Source organism: Aquila chrysaetos, chromosome 11 (genome assembly GCF_900496995.4).
Source record: "Aquila chrysaetos chrysaetos chromosome 11, bAquChr1.4, whole genome shotgun sequence".
Taxonomy (NCBI): domain Eukaryota; kingdom Metazoa; phylum Chordata; class Aves; order Accipitriformes; family Accipitridae; genus Aquila; species Aquila chrysaetos.
This window is the reverse complement of record NC_044014.1, coordinates 28,114,259-28,135,732: the sequence shown is the minus strand read 5'-3', so window position 1 is coordinate 28,135,732 and position 21,474 is coordinate 28,114,259. Positions and strand designations below refer to the sequence as shown.

The 21,474-nt window shown below is 40.9% G+C and overlaps 1 protein-coding gene across 13 annotated transcripts in view; it reads right to left on the bottom strand.

Moving 5' to 3' along the window:
• Positions 1–4,903: 4,903 nt before the first annotated feature.
• ZMIZ1 (zinc finger MIZ-type containing 1) overlaps positions 4,904–21,474 on the bottom strand; it is a 363,277-nt gene continuing 346,706 nt past the window's right edge. For 11 of the 13 annotated variants that reach the window (XM_030030045.2, XM_030030046.2, XM_030030043.2 and 8 more), the window contains 3 exons: positions 19,125–19,288; positions 13,049–13,297; positions 4,904–9,369 (listed from right to left, as the gene is read on the bottom strand). In XM_030030045.2, coding sequence (XP_029885905.1) covers positions 9,262–9,369; positions 13,049–13,297; positions 19,125–19,288 — 521 coding nt within the window. In that variant the 3' untranslated portion in view covers positions 4,904–9,261. The remainder of the gene's footprint in view (positions 9,370–13,048; positions 13,298–19,124; positions 19,289–21,474) is intronic. The other 2 variants (XR_003925726.2, XM_030030051.2) reach the window with 2 other exon arrangements.

Sequence of the window (21,474 nt, the reverse complement as noted above, 5' to 3'; positions counted from 1 at the left end):
TACAAAACAGCATTCAGATACAGCAAAAGTTACGGGAGCCCTTCTATATTCTAAAACACAGATGTTTAACAGGACTTGAATTTTACAGGAATCAGTTCAGTTTATTTACCTGTGAAGTACCACCCCTGGTCTGAGGAACAAGGTAATAGTATCAGAAATACTTTTAGAATTGATTAGTCATGCTACTTCATCTTGTATGAGTAAGGTAAGTCTGGAGCTTGGGATGATCTTACTGGAAATGGAATTGCCCAGGAATTACTCATTAGAGGAGACTCCTAGCAGCTCCCTCCTGGGGAGTGGAAGTCAGCACCGCATTGCTCCCCATCCCGTCCCGAGAGGCTGCTGCAACACCTGCTTGCATGGAAACCTCCATCGGTTCTCTCACCGCTACCCGCTCCTGCCGTGCCTCATCTTTTCTCTCGCTGTGTGACTCCATTGACCGGGTCTTGTTACTGTGATGTAACAAACACATAACTGATAAAACCAAAACCAGAGTACTGACACTTCCTATAATCACTGTCAAGAACACTAGAAAATGCAGCCAGGTGAAGGAAAGGGGAAGAACATCATACATTTAGCATTTTAAGACTGACAAAGTGGTAATATGACATTCTAGGCTGAAGTGCATTTTAGAAGATAATTTTACTTGCAACTCAAGTGGGAAATGGTTGCAGTGTTCACAGAGGCATGGGACGCACGGTCCCGTGCAGCACGCCACCAGCAGAACTCCAGATTCCCAACTATATGTTTTTCATTCCCCATCCCTGCTATAGTACTTGATTTTTTAAAATTACTTTCTTATGGGCCTTTGGTTCAATTTGGTCCCCTTTCTGATCTTTTCCCCTCCCCAATATTTAGCAGCTTTCTACACAGTTATTTTCCTTACATTGTCATGTTTTCATGACCTTCCTTCTCCACGCTGTTTCTCAAGAGCTCTCCTTTAATCAGCTGCCTGGTAAAGCCTTGGGTTTTCCTTGAATTTGTCTTGTGTGTAAATCTGAATGATGACTCTTTGAGGTAACAGCTGCCTCTGTACCTTGTACAAGATGAATTATCCTGTCTGCACTAAACTAATTCTAACAATAATCATAGTTTTGAGACATGTTTTTTAGTTGTACAACTTCACAACAGGAGCTGAAAGCTAAAAATGGTCAGATAGCATCAGTTTGAACAAGAATCACCCAGAAATTAAAAGCTTCACAGATGTAGCAAGTCTAAAAAAAATTCCACCAGTTTTTCTAATGAACAATTCTGCTGGAACCAACCTTGCAATACAGAATCTCTCCGATTCCTTTCTGCTTTTTTGCTATTTCACTACAGAACGGATTGCTTACCATCAGCATATAACAGTATTACTGAGTTAGCTAGCATGGAACGTTATGACATATGACGTAATCACATGTGACAATCATCTGAATACACAATGTCCCACCATCTGAGCTAACAAGTTGTCAGATGCAAATTAACGTGTGTCACGTTTACAACTGAAGAACATCATTTTTGGATAATGAGATGTTTGGTGAAATACTTAAAAGCTCAGGGTAAGAATTTCTATTAGCATTCAGAGGAGTTAGGAGTCTAGGCTTCCTAAACTTTTGATTCCATCTCAGTGTCACTCCTGCACATTTTGCCATCAGTTCGATAGTGGCAACATGAAAGTAATGCTTCTTCCCAGAGGGACCATCACTCATAATTTAGAAAGGAAAACTGCTAGCCAAATAGGATTTCTTGTGAAGCAACACATCCTGCATAACTTTATGAAGAGGGTATTTTCAACAGTCACTAACTAGGACAGCTAATCAGATGAGTACATGGGTAAGTCCAAAATTCACTGATTTTGCATGTCTTAAAAATGTACATTCTAAGAAATACAGAAGTAACAAACCAGGAAAAAATAAGCATTGATTATAAATTTGAAACATAAGAATAGTTGGTAAAAAATTTGAATAAATTTAAATATGCATTAAAGCCCCAATAAGACTTCAACTCCAGCACTTCATTAAATAAGTGTGGGATATTTCAATAGTATTTGCAAACCAAATGAAGACAACAAAAAAAGAACACAACCTTAACAACAGACTGAATATTTTAAAAAATATTTCTATTTTTCTAGTGTTTGACCAGTTAAAATTTATTAAAACTAACAACCTGTCTCCGTGTTCACAATAATCGATGTGTTGATACGTGAACAAGGTGACAAATGAAATTAAATGTTCCAGAATAGTTCAACAAAATCCAAAAACCCAACATCATGAAACAACTATGGACAAACAGGAAAGTCTAGATTGTAAGATTCAATTAAAAATGTAATTGGTCAAAACTCTGACCTAGGGGAAAAACAGAACTGATAATCCCAAAACTCTTAGAATGTCTAATAAAGCCCAAAAAGCGTCAAGAAACCTGTGTATTTTAAAGTGGTAGATACTAGTGTTTCTAGAGAAGCTAACTTTACTGTAACTGGATCTATCAACAAATATAGTGAGTTCAGTAATTGGACAAACCAAGCAGACATATTCAATAAACAGGGAAAATAGCTTAATCTCGTCTAGTCCACACACTTAGAACTAAGAGAATGTTTGTAACAGAACGATAGATTTAAATAGCAGAAAACCAATTATTACGATTTAGGCAAGGTGTTTCATCTGGAAATGCAGATGAACTACGTAGCAAACAAACCAGTTAAGTCCATCTGTACCATGCTGTATGCTGACTCCTGTAGGAGTAATGACGTAATTGCTGTCTGCTCGCTTTATAAATGAAATGGAATAATTAATTAGGTTCCTTGCGGACTATTTTTACGTTCCCCCGGAAAATCCTGTAGACTGATGGAGACACGATACCTCAGCAGAAGATTTCAGAGGTCTGTCTGATACAAGAAAAATCCTCTGTTCCTTTTAGAGACAACAAATGTGAATAGTGCATTGACAGAAAGGCAGGCATTAGGAGTAATATCCTGCATAGAGTCGGTAGGATTTCAGCAACATAGAAGGTGGAAAACAGTAATAAAGTGACATGCTGGTAATAATTCAAAATGTAAAAAAGAAAGGTAATCATTCATGACTGGAAGTTCACAATACAGGAAGATTTGTACAGACTTGGAACTTATGCAGTAAGAGAGAAGTAGGTTCTGGCTAAACATACATATAAATAAAAGACTAGGTACATGAATGTAAGAATATGTTAATTAGTTTTAAAGGGAAATGGAGAAGGATAACAAACAACAGCATTATATATAACATATCAGGTGAGAGTTGTGCAACTGTTTTATATGCTGTCTAGCTTACTTCTTTAAAGGAAAGCAAGCTGCTCTATTTACACACAGGACTCCCATCCCCATCATCCAAGCAGAAAACAAACAGCGGGTCCTTCTTCCATGTTTCTAATTGTTTTCAGTCTCTTGCTCCTGTAAAAGGCATGATGAAGCGCATGGCAGCAGAACATGAAGTGCACAATCAAAATAATGTGATTCAGAGATCCATACTGATTAGGAAGAGTAGAGAAAAAATGTAGGGAAGTAAGAGTGTTCTGAAGTTCTTCAACAACTGGTAAGCACACTGATAAGCAGAGAAGTCACAGATACTCATGTAGGTGGCTGCCTGGAAGCACAGAGTGCACGATGCACAGACACTGCCAGAGCACGGGACGGGAGACACCAGCATTAACTGGATACACACATCGTACCTATCCTGGGATCCTTGGGTGACATCTGGGAGAAACTCCACTTTCAGAGTTGTCATAGCCTCCTCAGCCTTCAAAGTAAGCTTGAAAAACGTACAGAGCTTAAGGACATCACTCGAGCTCTTCGTACTTTTCTCCGTCTGTACAGTGCCGAAGCGGGTTTGCACAATGTCTCGCTGACACTTCTTGGGAGCTTCCAGGAAAACAGAACACCAAAACCAAAATATTCATTAATTATTGGCTGGCATGGATAAATATCTTTTCTGTTTCACTACCCAGTGCCCTGTTACTCAGTTTTATTATGGTGTCCTAAAAGCCCATTGTAACGGGTAGTGCCAGCAAGGAAGGCTGAAGTTTAGAGTCAGAAACAAATTATTTTTCCTAGTTTCGAGACAATGAATCTCTAGTCTAGATTTTTTTAAAATATATATATATATATCTCTGTATATATACTTGTGTGTATCTCAACAAACAGTAAGGACTTGTGTGCTTGTGGAGCTGTAGAGTAATTGCTGTATCTCAATTACATACTTGTATAGATACTGATATTCTGAAATGGTTAGGCTGTTCCCATGTATTTGAATGCATTTCAAAGGTGGGTTTAGACTAAACACTTCCACAAATGCCATATACAAATGCAGACATACTCAGTAATTCTCTATTAAAACAAGTTCTCAGATGCAAAGTGACTGGCATCTGTGGCCGTGGCTAAGTATTGGTGCGGTCCAGAACTCCGCTGGGACAGGACCTGTGCATGCCATGGCCATTTTTTAAGTACTACTTGTTTAGGTGATACGCAGTGCCCTGCGTACTGAACTGCAAGTTGCCAATATCTTGCTCGGCAGGGACTTTTTTCTGCGTGATCCCATGCCTATCAATAAATTTGCATTCATAATCTTTTATTCTGTGCCTCTTCCAGGGGGTTCGCCCCTTTCCCTTCCTGCAGCAAGTCCTGGTCCCTGAAAAGGTCCATCCTGCCCAACTGAGTTCCACATTAACACAGACCAGGGAGGGCAAAGGGGAAGTTGGTTATTTCAAAAAGAAACTCAAAATTTACAAAGCAGCTGCCAATTAGCCAGACCTTAATTTTGTAGATTTATTTAGGAAAAAAAAATTAACATGAGCAAATGAGAATACTTCAGTGTTACAACAGAGTATATAAATGTCTAGCAATAGTCAAATAATTTGATCTTTAAATACAAAATAACCACATGAACACCTAATATACAGGTTTCATCTGAATACATATTTATTAGATAAATATTAGGTTGTCACATCATCTAACTACATACAGTTTTGCAAGACTAAAAATCACAATTATTTTTTCTGACCAGTTTAAAGTATGAAATGATTGCATTGTACTGTACATACAATGTACAAACAAAGACAATGGCCATTTTTGCATGTTACTTCAGATTGTACTTTTTTTTTTTTAATTCTTCTCTGATCGTGATATCAAAAATTGTACAAAGTATGAATTTGGTTACAATTTTTTTTAATCCCCTTATTTTTCTTCATTATTTCTGTAGCACCCTAAAAATACACAGGTGATAGACTAGTACACGTAAGCTAAATATTACATGTAGATAAAACAAAACAAAACAAAGGATCAGAGTATATTACAGAAGTGAAAGTGAAACAAATGCTGAGACTCCACAAACGCTAACAAACAGGATTCATTTTCCACATAAGATGGAGCTTCAAGCTTTTTTTTTTCCTGCGAAATAAAAACAATGCACATTCCAAGGAAAATGAATGCATTTCTGTTAACATGTCTCTATTTGTCATTTACATATGTACAGCTGTCCCTTGAGTCTCCGCTGCAGACATTGGCGTGTATCTGTCAGTCCTATAATAATGTCTTGGCAGCAGAACTGTAGATCTCTGTGGGTTCTTTCCCAGATGAACTTCCATAGGGAAACAATTAAAAAGTAAACAAACAAAAAAAGAAGAATAAAAATACTACTGGAATTTCATATAATAATTAAGCTTTAAAAGAAATGACTGTGATTACCCTATTTGCTAGGTTTTTTTCTCTAAACTTTAATACGGCAGTGAACAGATAAAAAAATAACTAAGTTTTCATTTAGAAGCTTTTTCATACTGACTCCACTATACAGTACCTGATTTTAGCTGACAGATAAGTTTTAAAACTGTCTCAAATGTCCAACATTTGGGTGATGGGTAAAAAACGTATTTTCTCTCTTAAGTTCTGCTTAGAAACCAAACGTTTCTGTAAGCTTAAAAATGTCAACCTTCCACTTTAATTCTCTATTACTGTACAAAGCAGATGCAAACACTGCTCCAAACATATTGCTAATATCTATAGTGGGTTTTTTTTTTTCCCCTTTATGCTTTCCAACAGGTACTTTTAAATGATACATTTTAAATACTACCAGTTAGCAAAAGGTCAATCCTTAACATACCTGGTTTAAAATACTAATGTTGTGTTTAAGAGAAAAATAATTTCAGGTGACTTAACTTAGCTGCTCAGGAATCAATGTAGGGTGGAACATTAAATAGAATCAATCAAAAAAACCTGAGCAACCAGTTCCAACCAATAGTGAGAAAACTTCTTTATTCCCAAACCTATGGCTTAAGAAACATCCCGCCCAAACAAAAACCCCAAACTCTAAGGGCATAAAGTCAGTTTATCATTAGCCACCCCTGCAAATGACTTCAATACCTATATAAACAACGCAGCAGAAATACAGGGGGAAACGACTACAGTAAGATGGCTACAAAACACATCTGTAACTGAAGAACGGTCTTCCTAGGAATTGTGTGATAGCAGCACCACACCACAACCATATTACCATGTATTACACCAAGGTATCATTAATATTCTGCAGAGATCCTCTACAGGTTGTCAAGCCTACATAAGAAAAAAGACACTTCTAAGCAGAATAAAATATACTATACTGTTTCCCTCCCCCACCCACCAACATCCCTAAGTGTTACCATGCCCCAGTTTCAGAGACCGGAGCACCAGTATAGTGATAGAAATATGGTACCTTACATACTTGCTGCTTGCCTTAGTGCATCTTTACCTGTTCGGACAGCTGGTCCTAGGTGTTCCGCTCACTTGGGCAAACGAACGAAATCTCTGCCATGACCAGCCCACAGTCACCCACAGTCCATGAATATCGGTCGGTTAGTTGTTTTTTTTTTTTTCCCTAGGCAATCACTTATTATTATGTTTCCATGACAGAGCTGGGCCCTGATTGTCCAGGTACTGCCTGATGTATCAATTCATTCATCACACAAATGGATATGAAATTTGGGCTAATTCATCAAAATAAAACAGGGGGAAAAAAAGAAAAAAACACAACTCCCTTATTCTGTTAAAGAACCCTCAATTTTCTTTTTTTAAAAAGGACCCATATTTATCTTCAGACAAGGTATTTAAAAACACCAGCAAAAGTATAACCAGATCATGAAAATGTTGAATATTATCAAAGACGATACTAAAATATTCACAAAGATATTTACAATAGCAATTCTTAAAATAATTGATTTTGCATAATGAACAGCGCCTTTCTTAAAAAAACTTGAAACAGGAAAAATATAAGTGTGGGACCATCTCTACGTAATATGTTTGACAGATTCAATACTCCTACTGGAAAATAAAAGAACTAAACCGCCATTTCCTTTAATATCTACAGCAAGGTGCTGCTGACTAGCATATATATATCATGACGCATGTACAGCAGTAGTGGGAAACGTTAACAAAAAGAGCAAAATAAAACAAAAACCGCAAAGAATTTACAAATATGACTTTGGTGAGGAAAGCAAATCCAGAGTCGTAAGCACAGAGCATGCCATTTACAGCATTGCAAACTAAACACAGAGGGCTAGGAAGCTATCTAGTCAAACCGACAGGAACAAACAAAATTTTGCCTGGCACTTCAGTTTAAAACGTATTGTGGCGAGCAAACGAAGGGTGTTTGATTGGATTTGGGATGAGGAAGAGGAGTAGGGTCAAATTTGCTTTAGTAACAAAAAGAAACGAAACCAATAACTGTACAGTGGGCAAAAGCTGAAATGTTGCACCACGAGGGCAAAGTTGGCACACATGCACTTCTTACACAGCTACTGTACATCATTTATAAGAAAGAGAAAGAGAGAGAGACGAAGAGCACAGAAATGGGCACAGAAGCAACAGGAAGCTCATGCAGGAGCAGCAACCACACGAGAAGCACAGATCACAGGGGCAAGACAGTGATTGTGGCAGCAGGGTCTCTTGAGGGCAGTAGCAATCTACCAACAGTTACTTATTCTCCCCATGCCCGGTCCTTCAGGAGAAAGAGCTCATCCCGGCAGCCAAAGTTTAAAAAAAGAAACTGAAGGAGGAGAAAAGAAAAAGGCTGAATTATCTGTAACAGTCACGAAAACGGAACGCAAAGCAAAACAAAAATGAAGTTGCAAGATGTCTGTCCAATGTCAATGCCCCTTCTCAAGCTGATTATTAAAAATAATTATGCAGATAGCGATGTTACTCTCCCTCCATCCTGCAACGACTTCCTGGCTGCCTTCAACCCAGCTTTGTCTTACTATGTATGTATTGTGCAGTACAGACAGTGACACAAACGCTCGGGGCACCGAAGGCTGTAGGTAATAATCAGGAACAGTTTGGTTTGCATCCCCCCTCCCTCTCTTTTCCATTCCGTATGGCGTACATGGCAAAAAGATCTATTGCAGCAACCTCAACTGCTGGATGTTAACGCAGCCACAAACGGTACTGATTTGAAACCAAAACCACAAAAAAATCCCTAAACATGGCAAACTTTTATTATTATTTTTCCTGGGTGTTTCCAATCTGTGTGTTCGGCCAGAGGAATCCTCTGCAAAGAGGTGGTTAAGATTCCTGCACTTGCAGAAATACCAACACCCACGGCTGCAGCCTGGAGATTCTCAGGACTCAATTACTGAAGTTGCATTAGCTAAACTGCTGGCTCCCTCTGACAGGCCTGTAGGTCTTCCCTATCTTTGCCACTTCACTGTAGGATTTGTGCTTTTTTGAGCTTTGTACGTGTTTTTGTTTTTCTTTTTGTGTGTGGCCAGGACAATCGCTCCAACGCAAACCTGTGGTTGGAGGGGGGCAGAGGGGAGGTGGGGCGGAGGGAGATACAGTTTCAAAAAAATGGAAGAACACGCGTTGGAAGGACACTCTGAGATGGGTCAATTAAAGACAGTTCCATTTTGTTGCCTTTTCTTCCCTTGCCAAGATTCATTTTTGCCAAGATACTTCACACTATGTTTATCACAGAACTCTCTCTCTAGAGGATGAACAACAAATGGGGTTTCCAACAGCTGCACAACTGTCTATGCTTCTTTGTCACGTGTAGCATGGCAGACTCGGAGATTACTGCATTTATTTATTTTTTTTATTTTTTTCTCCCGTCACTTTCGCAGTCTTTGAAGCTGACAAAAGCAGTTCTGAGATGAAGAAAGCAGGGAGTGCACCATTGGATCAAGTTGTGAGTTTTTTTTCTTCTCTTGTGGAAAAGGAGTGTTAAGATTCCTCGCTGTGCAGCCACACACGTGTGAACAAGTGAAAGGGAAGGGAGAATACATATGGTTTCAGTTGTTCTCAAAGAGAGACAGAAGGTCATCATTGCTATTGCTTGGCAAATCAGGAGGATCCAGGTACGAAAGCAGCTCATCTGGATTTGTGAGTTCTGGAAGCAGCTATAAAATATAGAGATAAAAGGAAAATTACAGATAACAGAAACACAATTGAGAAAAAAAGGGATTAAACACCACACATTCCTGGAAACTGGCTTTCATATGTATATATCCAAATAAATCAGAAGGCAGCGACACAAACCTAATACCCTAAGATGATGCATTATCCACTTGTTCATGAAAGTCTCTATTATTCAGTTTTCACCTGTGAATTACATGACCATCTCAATTAGGGTTTCTCAATCAACCTCCCCATCACAAAGTTCATCAATGAACAAAGTATATTTCCTGGGTAGTGATGCTGACAGAAACTTCTCGATAAATGCTCATTATGTATGTTAGTTTCATATAGAAGACTGAATTAAAAACTTGAAACATGCATTTTGAGTAATACACATTTGAGCTTTAAGGTAAATCAACAGAGACTGGTCTATCTGACTTGCACATGTCAGTGAGATGGTCACCCAAAGCCTGCACCCTTTCCTCACCCCTCAGCCACCCCTAATGCCTCTGTGCGCTGATGTAAGCTCTGAGGCAGTGAGCTGGAGCAGGGAACTCATCCAGGGTTAAAACTAGCCCAGAAAGAAAAAAAAAGAAAAAAAAAAAGAGGAAAAAAACCAACCGAAAGGAGGGCCTGGGGAGGGGAGTGGCAAGGCAGGTGGGCGAGTCCTCTTCCTTCCTGTGGCAGTGAGTTTACAGTGGTTGGAAGTACTTCTCAACTACAGCATTACATGAAATTCCAGACATTTTAAAGCGTCAGGAGCATAACACCCCATCCAGCAGAAGATGCACTGATCTCCACAAAGTTTTAAAATAGCAAAAGGAATAGTTGTGGGGCTTTTATTTCTATTTTTATTAATACTGTGTTTCAAATACAAAATTTTGTCTTTCCAACCATCACTCAGATTGTTTTTGATCTGACAGATAACAAGCAAATCCTAACTCCTGGGTTGTGTACCAGGCAATGTTTTCTGCTTTATTCTGCATCTCACCATATCCTAGTCAAGAGTAAAAGTGTCGTAATATATAAAAAACGGCAGGGAAGAGTTTGTAATAAACTCCCTTTATATTCAGGGTTGTATTAAAGCAAAGACAGAAAAATATGGACTGCTTTAACAAACTCAACAGTAGGGATGAGAAATTAATTTTAAGTCATTCTATGTTTTCAAGTACTATAAGACTAAAAGCTTGACTGCATCACGACTGCATCACATTTAGCATGCAAATATTATATTTATGTGCTTCTATTACTCTTGTGTACATGCAGCTTCATCTCCTAATGTTATATGGATGAACATATTTTTCAATAAGCTAAACATGAAATGCAGAAAAAAGTTTATTACTTCCTAAGCATTTAGAAAAAAAATGCAATGTCAAGTTTACATAAACAGAATCTCCCAGAAGGAATGCTCTTCTTAAAATACCGCCTCCTTTTATTCATGGTAAAAATGCTATTGTCATAGTACTAGACTAAAGATATGAGGCTTTTAAATGTATTTCACCTGCTATCATAATTTTTTATGAATACCTAGTACAGAAGCCCAAAATAAAACTGCGGCCCCACCAAACATGTAGAAAGTAAAAAATGGTTGAATTTGTCCTATGATTTTACAACTCAATTCTTAAAAATTTAACATAACGTCTCAGAGTCATTCTTGTATACAGGGGATTTTTAAAAAAATTGTTTTAGAAAGGTGAAAGTTTTAAACAATATACTCAGTATCTCTGAAGATGAAGTCTTCTAAGTTTTGAGGGTGACCTCGGCTTGCCTTGGCAGCCCAGCTGGTGTGAAACCCAGAGACCTCAGAAAGGACTTGCTGGGCGTTGAGGGTGCTGTGCTGGAGCAGAGGTAAGAGACGGAGGAGCGCCGGGGGCTGTGAGGGGGAAGGGGGCAGAAGCTACAGGAACGTGCTAGACTTAGAGGCAGAATCTGGAGAGGTGCGCCCAGTGCTCCTGAAGCGAATACTTGAGAGGTTTAACCAGTCATTGGACTCTCGGTGCCTCTGCTGTCTGAGGTACAAGTGCAGGTCACCTGTATCTGTATGAGGTGTATCCTTTAACCCAGGTTAAACCTTAGACTGCATCACACTGAAGTCCTAAAGAATTAATGTGACCGTGTCAGTAGGGAGCAGACCAAGTTGTCCATGGTACAGTCCCCTGTTCCGTTTGCTGCATGGGACTTTATTCAGCCCGGTTCCACAACACAGCCACTGAAAGGTAAACCCATTAAAATAATCCATCTGCTCATGATCGAGCTCACAGATATTTCAAAAACTATGCTGCCCCCACTATATAGCACTTGGCTTCTCATTTAGCTAAGGTAATTTCAGCCTCCCATTAAGAATCCAGCATGCCTCCATCAGTGATAACCACAGTACTGTGATAAATGTAGAGGTTCTTCTACTTTGCTTTTCACCAAGGAATGAGTGCCTGACCCATAACAGCATACTTTATGTCGCTTAAATATTTGAAGAAAAAAAAAAGACATTTTTATTTCACCTATTAATATTGCTCATACGGGGTCCTTAAGGGTTTAGAACTCTAATTGCCACATGAACTACCGCTCCCAAAGGATGTGCATGTGACTGTGTTGTGTGAAACAGCAGCAGTCTGGTTCAGACAGAAGTTACTCCACTGAGCACTGTTCCTGTAACTGGAGCATCCATCCCTCCCGTAACCCCTTCCCTCCCCTCTGCGAGGCTACCTGCCGGCACAGTGCTCGTGTGTGACAGGGAAGACGTTAAGTATACAGCAACAGTAAATACAGATATAAATCCAAGGCACAGAGGCGAACATTTCTCTCAGAAAATTACACTGTGCAGCAGCAGACTTTGGAACAGACAGAAGATACACATACGGGAACACACAACTCAAATGAAAATCCAATCCTAGTGCTAAGGAATTTATATTTCGGGAGGTAGGTGGTTAACCAGAGAGATACCTCAGATAATTCACTTCCGGCTCCACTGAATGGATGGTAAGAGATGGAAGATTACTTTTGGCCTTAAAACTAGGTTTATCTTTGTTTAGTTGTGAGGTGCCTCCCATAGCGGCTAAGGAGGCAGAAGACATCCTTGCTGTTTATCTTCCTATGTGGCGTACCGGGAGGAAGAACGTGTGCTGCTGAGCTACCCGCACGAGCGGGTATGCGTGGGCGCAGCCTGGATTTGGCCACAGGGAGCCGGGCCAGCGCCACAGGGTGGGCCAGCACGGATCCCCCTCCCACCGGCCAGGGCACGCTGCAGGGCTCAGCCTGCAGCTCGCTTGGCGCAGCTCTGCCACAGTCAGAAACCACACGCAGCTGCGTCCTTCCTCTTACGCAGGCACCGCGATGGCTTCAGGGTCTAGAGGAGCACACGGGAGCTCCCGTCCAGCGATGAGGGGGACGGGAGGAGATGGCTCCCAGCCCGGTGCCTGAACTGCCGTCTGAAGAAAAGCCTGCCTTGGTGCTAGGAAGAGGCTACGGCTCACACACCACGCAGCTGCTCAAACCAGAACCGTTCTCCCAGGAAGCCAGGAGCACCCTGTCACCTCGGCTGCAGCACCTGTGCCCATGTACCAAAGCATGAAGGGATGGCATGTGCTGTGGAAGCGGCTCCCCGTCCCCGTGCCCTCCCCGCCCTCCCGCCGCGATGCGAAGCACACGCTATGGCAGGCAGATGATAGTATGACACAGACTTACATCCAGCGAGGGCTCCGGCATGTCGGGTGCTCCCTGTCCACCAGCCTGACCCTCTAAGGCTGAGGAGGGATTAAAGGTCAGGTCACTGTGTGGATGGTTGCTAGAAGCGGCCGGGGGCGGCTGCCGGGACTGCTGGGTAGGAGGCCCGCTGTGATGTAATGGCTGCCCTGACTGGCTGCTGGGGTGAGGGACGTGCAAACCTTGCTGCATGGAAGTATGGGACTGATCAGTGCTGCCGGGATGAGGGATCTGCGGAGGAGGAAAAAAGCAGGAAAAGAAAGTGAGGCCACAAGGTACAGTGCTCGCGGTGCCTGACTCTGTAACCGCATGTTACAAAAGGAAATAACTTAAATGAATTAAAAAAAGACACACACAACAAAAAAACCACAAAAGAACCCCAAAGAAAGAAATAAAAAAGCACAATCAGAAAAGAAAACTCCATATCCCAATGCTGGAGGAAGTGTTTCAGCTTTTTGAATGTTATCTGCAAGGGGGAGATAAACACATTGGATTTGTGCTGTTGGTTTGCTTCCTTGTGATGTGGGAAACTGCACTTGAAGATGCAAAATAACAAACCCCAAAGAGGAGGGAAGGAGGCTTATGGGTGCTGCTTAGCATTAGCAAGGCAGATGCTTTTGCCCTAAAAAATTCCACGAATGAATGGAGAATGTGTTGAATAACATCCCTACGCCAGGAAACCGATTAACCGAGAAAATGCATAATTTCTGCTCAGCTCCCTTATTGGGTAGCTTCCTGACACCACTGCCTATTCGTGTTTCAGCTCATTACAAACATCTTGCAAACACCAGCCCTGCCCCACTCCTCCCCTCTTTTTTTTTTTTTCAGAATGCAACAACCCTTCTAAGGGCTGAAGATTTTCCTTGCTGATATTCATGGGTTCTGATGGTTGACAAAAACCCAAGTCAGCTCAGCTAGAGAGCTCCCCACCCATCAGCAGAGCTGCTGTAGGTGGCTGCATACCTCCTGACTGCTAAGTACAATGCATTAGCTTAAACTAAGCTAACGATCACCCTTCTGTTTTGTATTCATGCCATGGATAAGTTCTCTAGCAAAAGCTTAGTATTTTTTATGTTTTCTGTAGGGGAATAAACTACCAAACCACATGCATCTTCCAAGCCCTATTATGGAAGAATGGGGGAAAAGTCTTTCTCACATGACAGAGAAGCAACAAACGCACACAAGCCCAATTCTTCCTTCTGCTGCATGTCACATTTAACGCTAGTGGATTCTCTGGGGCTTGACCTTGGTGCCATGAGAAAGAAGTGTCTGAGTGCTTCAGAATCAGATGTCTCATGCTAATTGGGTATATGGAGAAGCAAAAAATGTAAACATTTTTTGAGGAATGCTACATATTGCCACAAAGTGGAGCTGAAATAAAAGAACAGATACATACAACAACAGCATGAAATTCATCCAGCCAAGCCAACAGAAACCAGCAAAATGCTATGTCAGCATTGACCCTTTCATATCACAGTAAACTGCAAGGTTATTTTAACCTTAGTCTTCAGTTTTGTAAAGCAAAAGGGAGGTTATGACAAAACTTAATTAAAATGTTCCCACAAAGCTAAAAAAAAAATTACAAAACCAAGCATTTTAAAAAAATACATTTCACCACTCTTACGAAAACTGAAACCTGCATACTGATCCATTGGGACAGTAATACTCAGCTACACAGAGGTCCTTTTCAGTACTTTGGTAGTATGTAGGTTGGTGGAAACGAGCAGGATTCTATCTGCGACACCACATTTGGGCCTCTTTTCCCATATGAGCATTTAAAGTAACTGTTAAAAAGTACTGCTACACACTCTTCTCTCCATTAGGGTCACAGTTTGACTACTTGGAAAGTATTGTGTAATATTATTATTGTTACCTTACGGGTAAACTTGTACAAAATCTGCTCACAGACCACACCTTAATGTAAATGAATCTGCAGCCTAAAAACTTTGGAGGAGTCCAAGTGAAAGTAGATGTCTATCCAAATAGTACTGTTTCCTTCTTCATTCATTGAGGACACGTGCAACAAAGTGTGGAAATTAAGAAAGCTTACTAATAACAAAAAGTAAAAAGCAATTTAGGACAGTGTTGCTAAAGTGGGAAAGCAGTTTCCAGAAAACAAAACAAAACAAAACAGGATTATCTTGAACAGTATCTTAAATTTATCCCTGAATGCACAAAGCAAGAGTCATACTGGCATGTTTATATCAATAGTTATTTAAACCAAGAGGCATGAATACATTCTCAGACATATTTCAAAACAAATAAGCAGGTTAGAAATTCTACATTATGTTTGTACAGACAAGCATTTTATATATATATATAAATATTTAGTTGATAAGGCAGTATCTTGGGCCCTGAAGTAACTGTTGGGTAGGGAGTAATTGTTCATTGTAAGACTGAGGGCCACCATAATCTTAAACAGCCATCGCAGGTTCAAAATCCATCTGACTTAGGCCACAGACTCTACCATCTTACCTGTGAGAAAGCAAAATGCTCAGGACTTCAACCTTTTTCTATTCGCATTCAGCTAACTAATGATAAGTTTGCCGTGGTGCAAAAAGATTCTAAGCAATACACTTTGTGCATGTTCAGCTTGCGTCTGCAACTCCCATAATTTTATTTTAAAAACACTAACCCACACTATGAACACGGAGTCTAACAAAGTTGCCTTTGCTTCCATAGCAAAGTAATTCCAGAGTTGTGTTTAGGAGCATAAACTTTGGCACTCTTAAAACATTTACAATCTGTAAAAGAAAAGCTTATAGCAGACACAACTACGTCTTCAGCTTAATAGCACAAAACAGAACTCTTTATGAGCCCAACAGTGACCTCTAGGAGTGCAGAGATGTATAGCTGTAGAGCCACAGGACCTGCCAGCTGCAGAACAATGTTCCTTTTATCTCAGGGTAAAACTGATAGTGAAAAAAAAGATCAGCAGATTAAGTCAAAGGTTTATATCTCTCTCCATTACTGGGGTCATAGTTTTACCAACTCTTTTGCTGGGTTAGCTGGCAGAACCACTGAAAGATGCCATCCTGCCCACTGCTGGTTTTGGCCACTTTTCCCATCCATGTCTTTGTCATTGGGTGCATCCTTGCAGACATGCAGTGAACTCAGCTGAGGAACTGACATGGATCAAAGCTAAACTTCCTCACCCCCACCCCTCTGAAGTAGTTTTCAATCACATCAGTACCTGGATCCAGATCACTTCATGGCTCAAATAACACTTGTGCTGGTGTGAGAGAGAAGAAAAGTGAATATAGAAACAAGACCAATGACTTTTTACAGTGGCACCAGCTCATATCACCTCCTTGTGTACATGAAACTGTGGTGTGACCATCGATTGCTCTGCCATGTACCACTCCTTACACTGTCTGCAATAAGCACTAAGCTAGAGCTAACTCTGAATTCACCTTTGTCTAAAACTTGTTTACAATTTCTGAAAACAAACGTGATGTGATTGTGGCAGCTATTTTGTAGCAATCTTGCACTGACATAGAAGCATCTGTTCTACAGTTCCCACAACACTTTACACTGTGGAAGATGTATTACTTCTAGCCCTGTCTCAGGTCTTGATTTTTTCTTCTTCCACAGGAGTAGAACAGCAGTGTTGAGAGAAGGTAGTTCTCATGATCCAACCCTGGTTACCCAGCCCTACCTACACTGGGCAAACACATCTGCATTTCCTGGAGTGGCCTACGGAGTATGTCTGGAGTGGTCAACTTTCTCTGCCTACCATTATATAAGGGCCACCACATAAATCTTCATAATAGGAAAATTAGGAGCTTCCTCAGCAGCATTCAGCTCCAGTTAGAGATAGACCTCAGGTCTCGACTCACCTTGTAAACACAAAATGGTCAAAATGAGTAGCAGATGAAAATAAAATACACATTAAATGTGTAAAAAGGAAAGACCGAAAGCCAGACAAGAGCACAGGCAATATCTTAAAACCTCAGTTCAATTACGCAATGCGATTTATAGTTATTTTCATACAGAGATGTCTGTCCGAAGACATTCAACTACACAATTTAGGAATGTGTTAATGGCATGCATTTCTCCAAAAGCAGTAATTTTAAAGCTGCCTTTCCTGAGTGTCTGCTACAGACAAACAGTTCATTTTTGAGAGAGAAGAAAGGAAGAAGGAGAAAAAGAGAGAAAGAAAAACAGAGACTTTGTAACACTGAAGCAGCTGTGTGGGAGCACTAACAGTCCTCAAATGTGGCCTGAAGACTACGTGCCTACGTTGACAAGGTCAATCTAATTCCCTTGTGCTAATAGACCTGAAAACAGATCCTCATTAGAGAAAATCAGCCACTGACATAAACTAGATGGAACCTGCTTTAGCGCTGCTTCCTGTTTCCAAACAGTATAGCTTGTATATCATGATAGATGAGGGAGAAGCGAGGCAAAGGTTTACTTTAATTGCCAGCTATCATAAGCAAGTATCAGATTTGCTACAGACTGGCCCACAGAACCAAAAATCTATTAACATTTGCCCAAATACCCTTTTACAGCTCTGGAACATGCATAACCTTGAGCAACTTTCACCTTTGCTATCATCTGTAACCAGTCCCATTTTCAGAAAGCCACAGATTCTTCACTTTCATATTCAACCACTTCATATCCCTACCACTTCAGAGATTTCACCGGGACAACTACTATAGCAAAGGTATAGCCGTTAACTGACGAAGTCAAGAGGTAGGTGTCAAGTAACGGGAGGCAAAGAATAATTCCCTGTGGCTTTGATTCAAAGGAAAGCAGCTGTGAGTGGTTCAGGTTGGTAGTAGCTCCCCTCACTACTATATTCTAATACTGTATGGTTGGTTTGATGCAGATAATTCAGACTGCTCTTTAAGCTCAGTACATGGAATTTGCCAATGTAAAATTAAGTTTACAGCATGTTTGTTCTGTCCTTTATTAGCCTTTAAAGTGTTAAAGTCGTTATGTTTCTGGACTCTTCCTTTGCAGACAGTCTTGTTACTTGGGCTCTCTCCAAGCTATACCAAGAGCTCTCTCTCCACTCTCTTCCTATTTCTCACCATCCTTCTTGGAAAACCCACTGCCAGTTAGAGGAGACATTGACTGAGCAGGCTTTTGCTGAGCATCTGCTACCACATTTCCTCATTACATTCTGAAATTGTACTTTCTAGTATTCACTAAAGACACGGCACAGATGACTTGTCAAGTTAAACATCCTTCCTGTGCAGTAACAGCACACTATAAAGCCCCTGCCCCGTAACTTAAATGAATATAAAAGGATGTATACGCGCCCCCCCCCCCCCCCCCGCCCTGAGTTAAAATAGATGACTAGCCGTGCCTAAGAGCTAAAATGCTGCTGGTAGCTTTTCTATCACCTAGCTGCTGCAGTACTGCATTTTCTGGAGATATATAAAGTTCTGTATATATAACCCAGTGCTCTGAGCAAGCTGCTTTTCCAATGCACAGTTCTGCCTCTCCATCTGAGGCCTGAGGAACCTCCATTTTGTAGTCTCTTACATTGATACACTCTCAGACCACTGGCAGCGTCTCTCCTTGTAATCTACAGGCTTGTCCTATTCCCAACAGCTTAAAGGTGCCTTTCATGCTACTTGGGTAGAATTCCCTCTCAAAATGCTTTGATGCAAATTTTGCCCTCAGGGACAAAGCCAGCGAAGATATTGTCCCTGCTTTGAAGTCAGTCAATGTCTTGCTATAACAAGCTGTCTGCTGAAGATGGATATTCACAGACCCTGCTGGCCTAGGGAATGAAGTCTAGTTTTTTTCAGGTGTCAGAGCAAAGCACAATGATTAACACAAGCACACCAAGCCAGGTTGTCTCTTTCAGATAAATAAACTTAAATGACAATTTGAAAAGCTCAGAAATGCTTCTCCAAAAACTCGAAAAGGCCAGAAACTAAAAATGGCATTTTCGGCATTTCTCAGGACTACTCTGTTTCACAAACTTCCAAAGTGAGGAATCCACAAAGAGTAAAAGCAGTTGACAAGGCAAGTCCGTTAGCTGGATGAGAGCTCTTTACACCCACAAAGGACAATCTATATCCACAGCACCATTACTTACAGATTCCTGCATGGGGTGACTGAGAGGTTTATCGAGAGCTGCCATGCTGCTCGGCATGTCTGGGGGATGTGATAGCTGTGGCCCATGCATGAAGTCATTCATAGACGTGCCACCGGGATTCCCGTGCGGGAAGTCGAAATTGCCATGACCTTGGTAACTGTTGCCTAAAAGAGAAACAGATGTGATATGAAAGAAACTATTTGTTTCCCAACATTGATCTCTCAGAGTATCTTGTAAAAGCTGTGTGGCATGGTGTCCTGGTTTCAGCTGGGATAGAGTTAATTGTCTTCCTAGTAGCTGGTACGGTGCTATGTTTTGAGTTCAGTATGCGAAGAATGTTGATAACACTGATGTTTTCAGTTGTTGCTCAGTAGTGTTTAGTCTAAAGTCAAGCATTTTTCAGCTTCTCATCCCCAGCCAGCGAGAAAGCTGGAGGGGCACAAGAAGTTGGCACAGGACACAGCCAGGGCAGCTGACCCAAACTGGCCAACCATATTCCATACCGTGGGACGTCACATCTAGTATAGGAATTAGGAGGGGGGGGCGGGGAATCGCCACTCCGGGACTAGCTGGGTGTCGGTCGGCGGGTGGTGAGCAATTGCACTGCGCATCATTTGTACATTCCAGTCCTTTCATTATTGCTGTTGTCATCTTATTAGTGTTATCATTATCATTATTAATTTCTTCTTTTCTGTTCTATTAAACCGTTCTTATCTCAACCCACGGGTTTTGCTCCTTTTCCCGATTTTCTCCCCCATCCCACTGGGTGGGGGGGGAGTGAGTGAGCGGCTGTGTGGTGCTTAGTTGCTGGCTGGGGTTAAACCACGACACATGGTATCCTCCCTGCGCAGCACAGGGCAACTGCCACACTGAATGTGACAACACTGTGCTCCCCACTGCTGGAGTGAACTGGAGGAATAGGGAGGAAAAAACATCACTCAGCTTTCAAATACTGGCTGCTATAATAATTCAGGTACATGTTGTAACTAATTGAAAACTGCTGGCGTTTTGAAAAACCACTGTCAAGTCACCACATAAACTTAACCAAATTGAGAAGTGAAAGGGATATTTTATTCTATGGAATATTTGCATCTGGAAGCATCTTAGCACAACTGAGACTGACTGCCCAAGTCCAAAATTATTTATAGGACACCTGTGTTATTTATGTCTATGCTTCTATGCACTCAGTAAGATTGTAGCATTGCTTCAGTTTCTGATGAAGCTAATTGACAGAACTGTATCAGGAAGATGCCATAGTACCAGTTCATAGCATAGCATCTATTTTATCTCTTCTTCTGCAGTATAAACAGGCAACTTCCATTAAGATAACACAAAGGAGGCCTTCATGTCTAATTGGGGTTTGTGATGTAATTCTCCTTGCTCCTACAAAACCTAATAAAATTCACTTGACTGTCTGCAAATATAACATCGATTTTCCCCTCCTGGATCTACTCGTCTCATTTTCAGAGTTACAAACTGGTTGCCTGTAGCCTGTGTTTCAGCATGTGGATATGTATGCTTGTAATGAAAAACTAGTGAATTTATGAAATTCACCTAACTTCAGTCTGAAACAATGTTCTCCAAAGCACAAAAATTTCACATCAATTCAGAATAAATGATCTGGACTTACCCCCACACATCTACCATCTAGCAACAAGCCTGGAGTCCCCTGCTGATCTGCAGGACAAGTACTGTATGACCATCATTGGTATGTTTTGATCCGTCCCACCTCAGCCCAGTGATCTTCACTTGAATTCTAAAGCAAGCATGTATCCCAATAACAGGGATTTTACTCTCCATATTTTTTCTGTCCAGATCCCTCTGTTAACACTTCCAACTGAGATACCAACTCTGGTGGCTTATTTGCTATGAACAGCAAAAATTGAACTAAAGCCGTTCAGCTATTTCGTATAAGCAACTGAGTTGGATGATACTGAGCTCTGGAATAATAGAATAGCTTTGGAGCTTGCACAGAGAGGCTGCAGTTCATCAGCTGAAGTACAGCAGCTTTAAATGTTCAAGTCAAGAAGGGAGTTTGACAAACTGAAGTAGCTGCATCATTTGCTCTTTAGCACAGCTTCACAAGCAGAAGTTTAATCTCAGAGGAATAGAAGTCATTAGCCATGTAAGAGTATTTCTCAAAGAAGTCAGGACTTTGATCTATCATGTAAATACTGCAGAGCCTTACTAATTCTCCTTTTGTTAATCTGCAAACTGGATGAGTCTCACAGAATATAGCTGGTCTTGCCTTGCTTCTCAGGAAAGATTTAATAGCAGTGAGCTGGAATAAGGTCTTATGTTACTCAGTACTTGTTATATTTGCAAATTAAACTCCAGTATGCTTACTGTA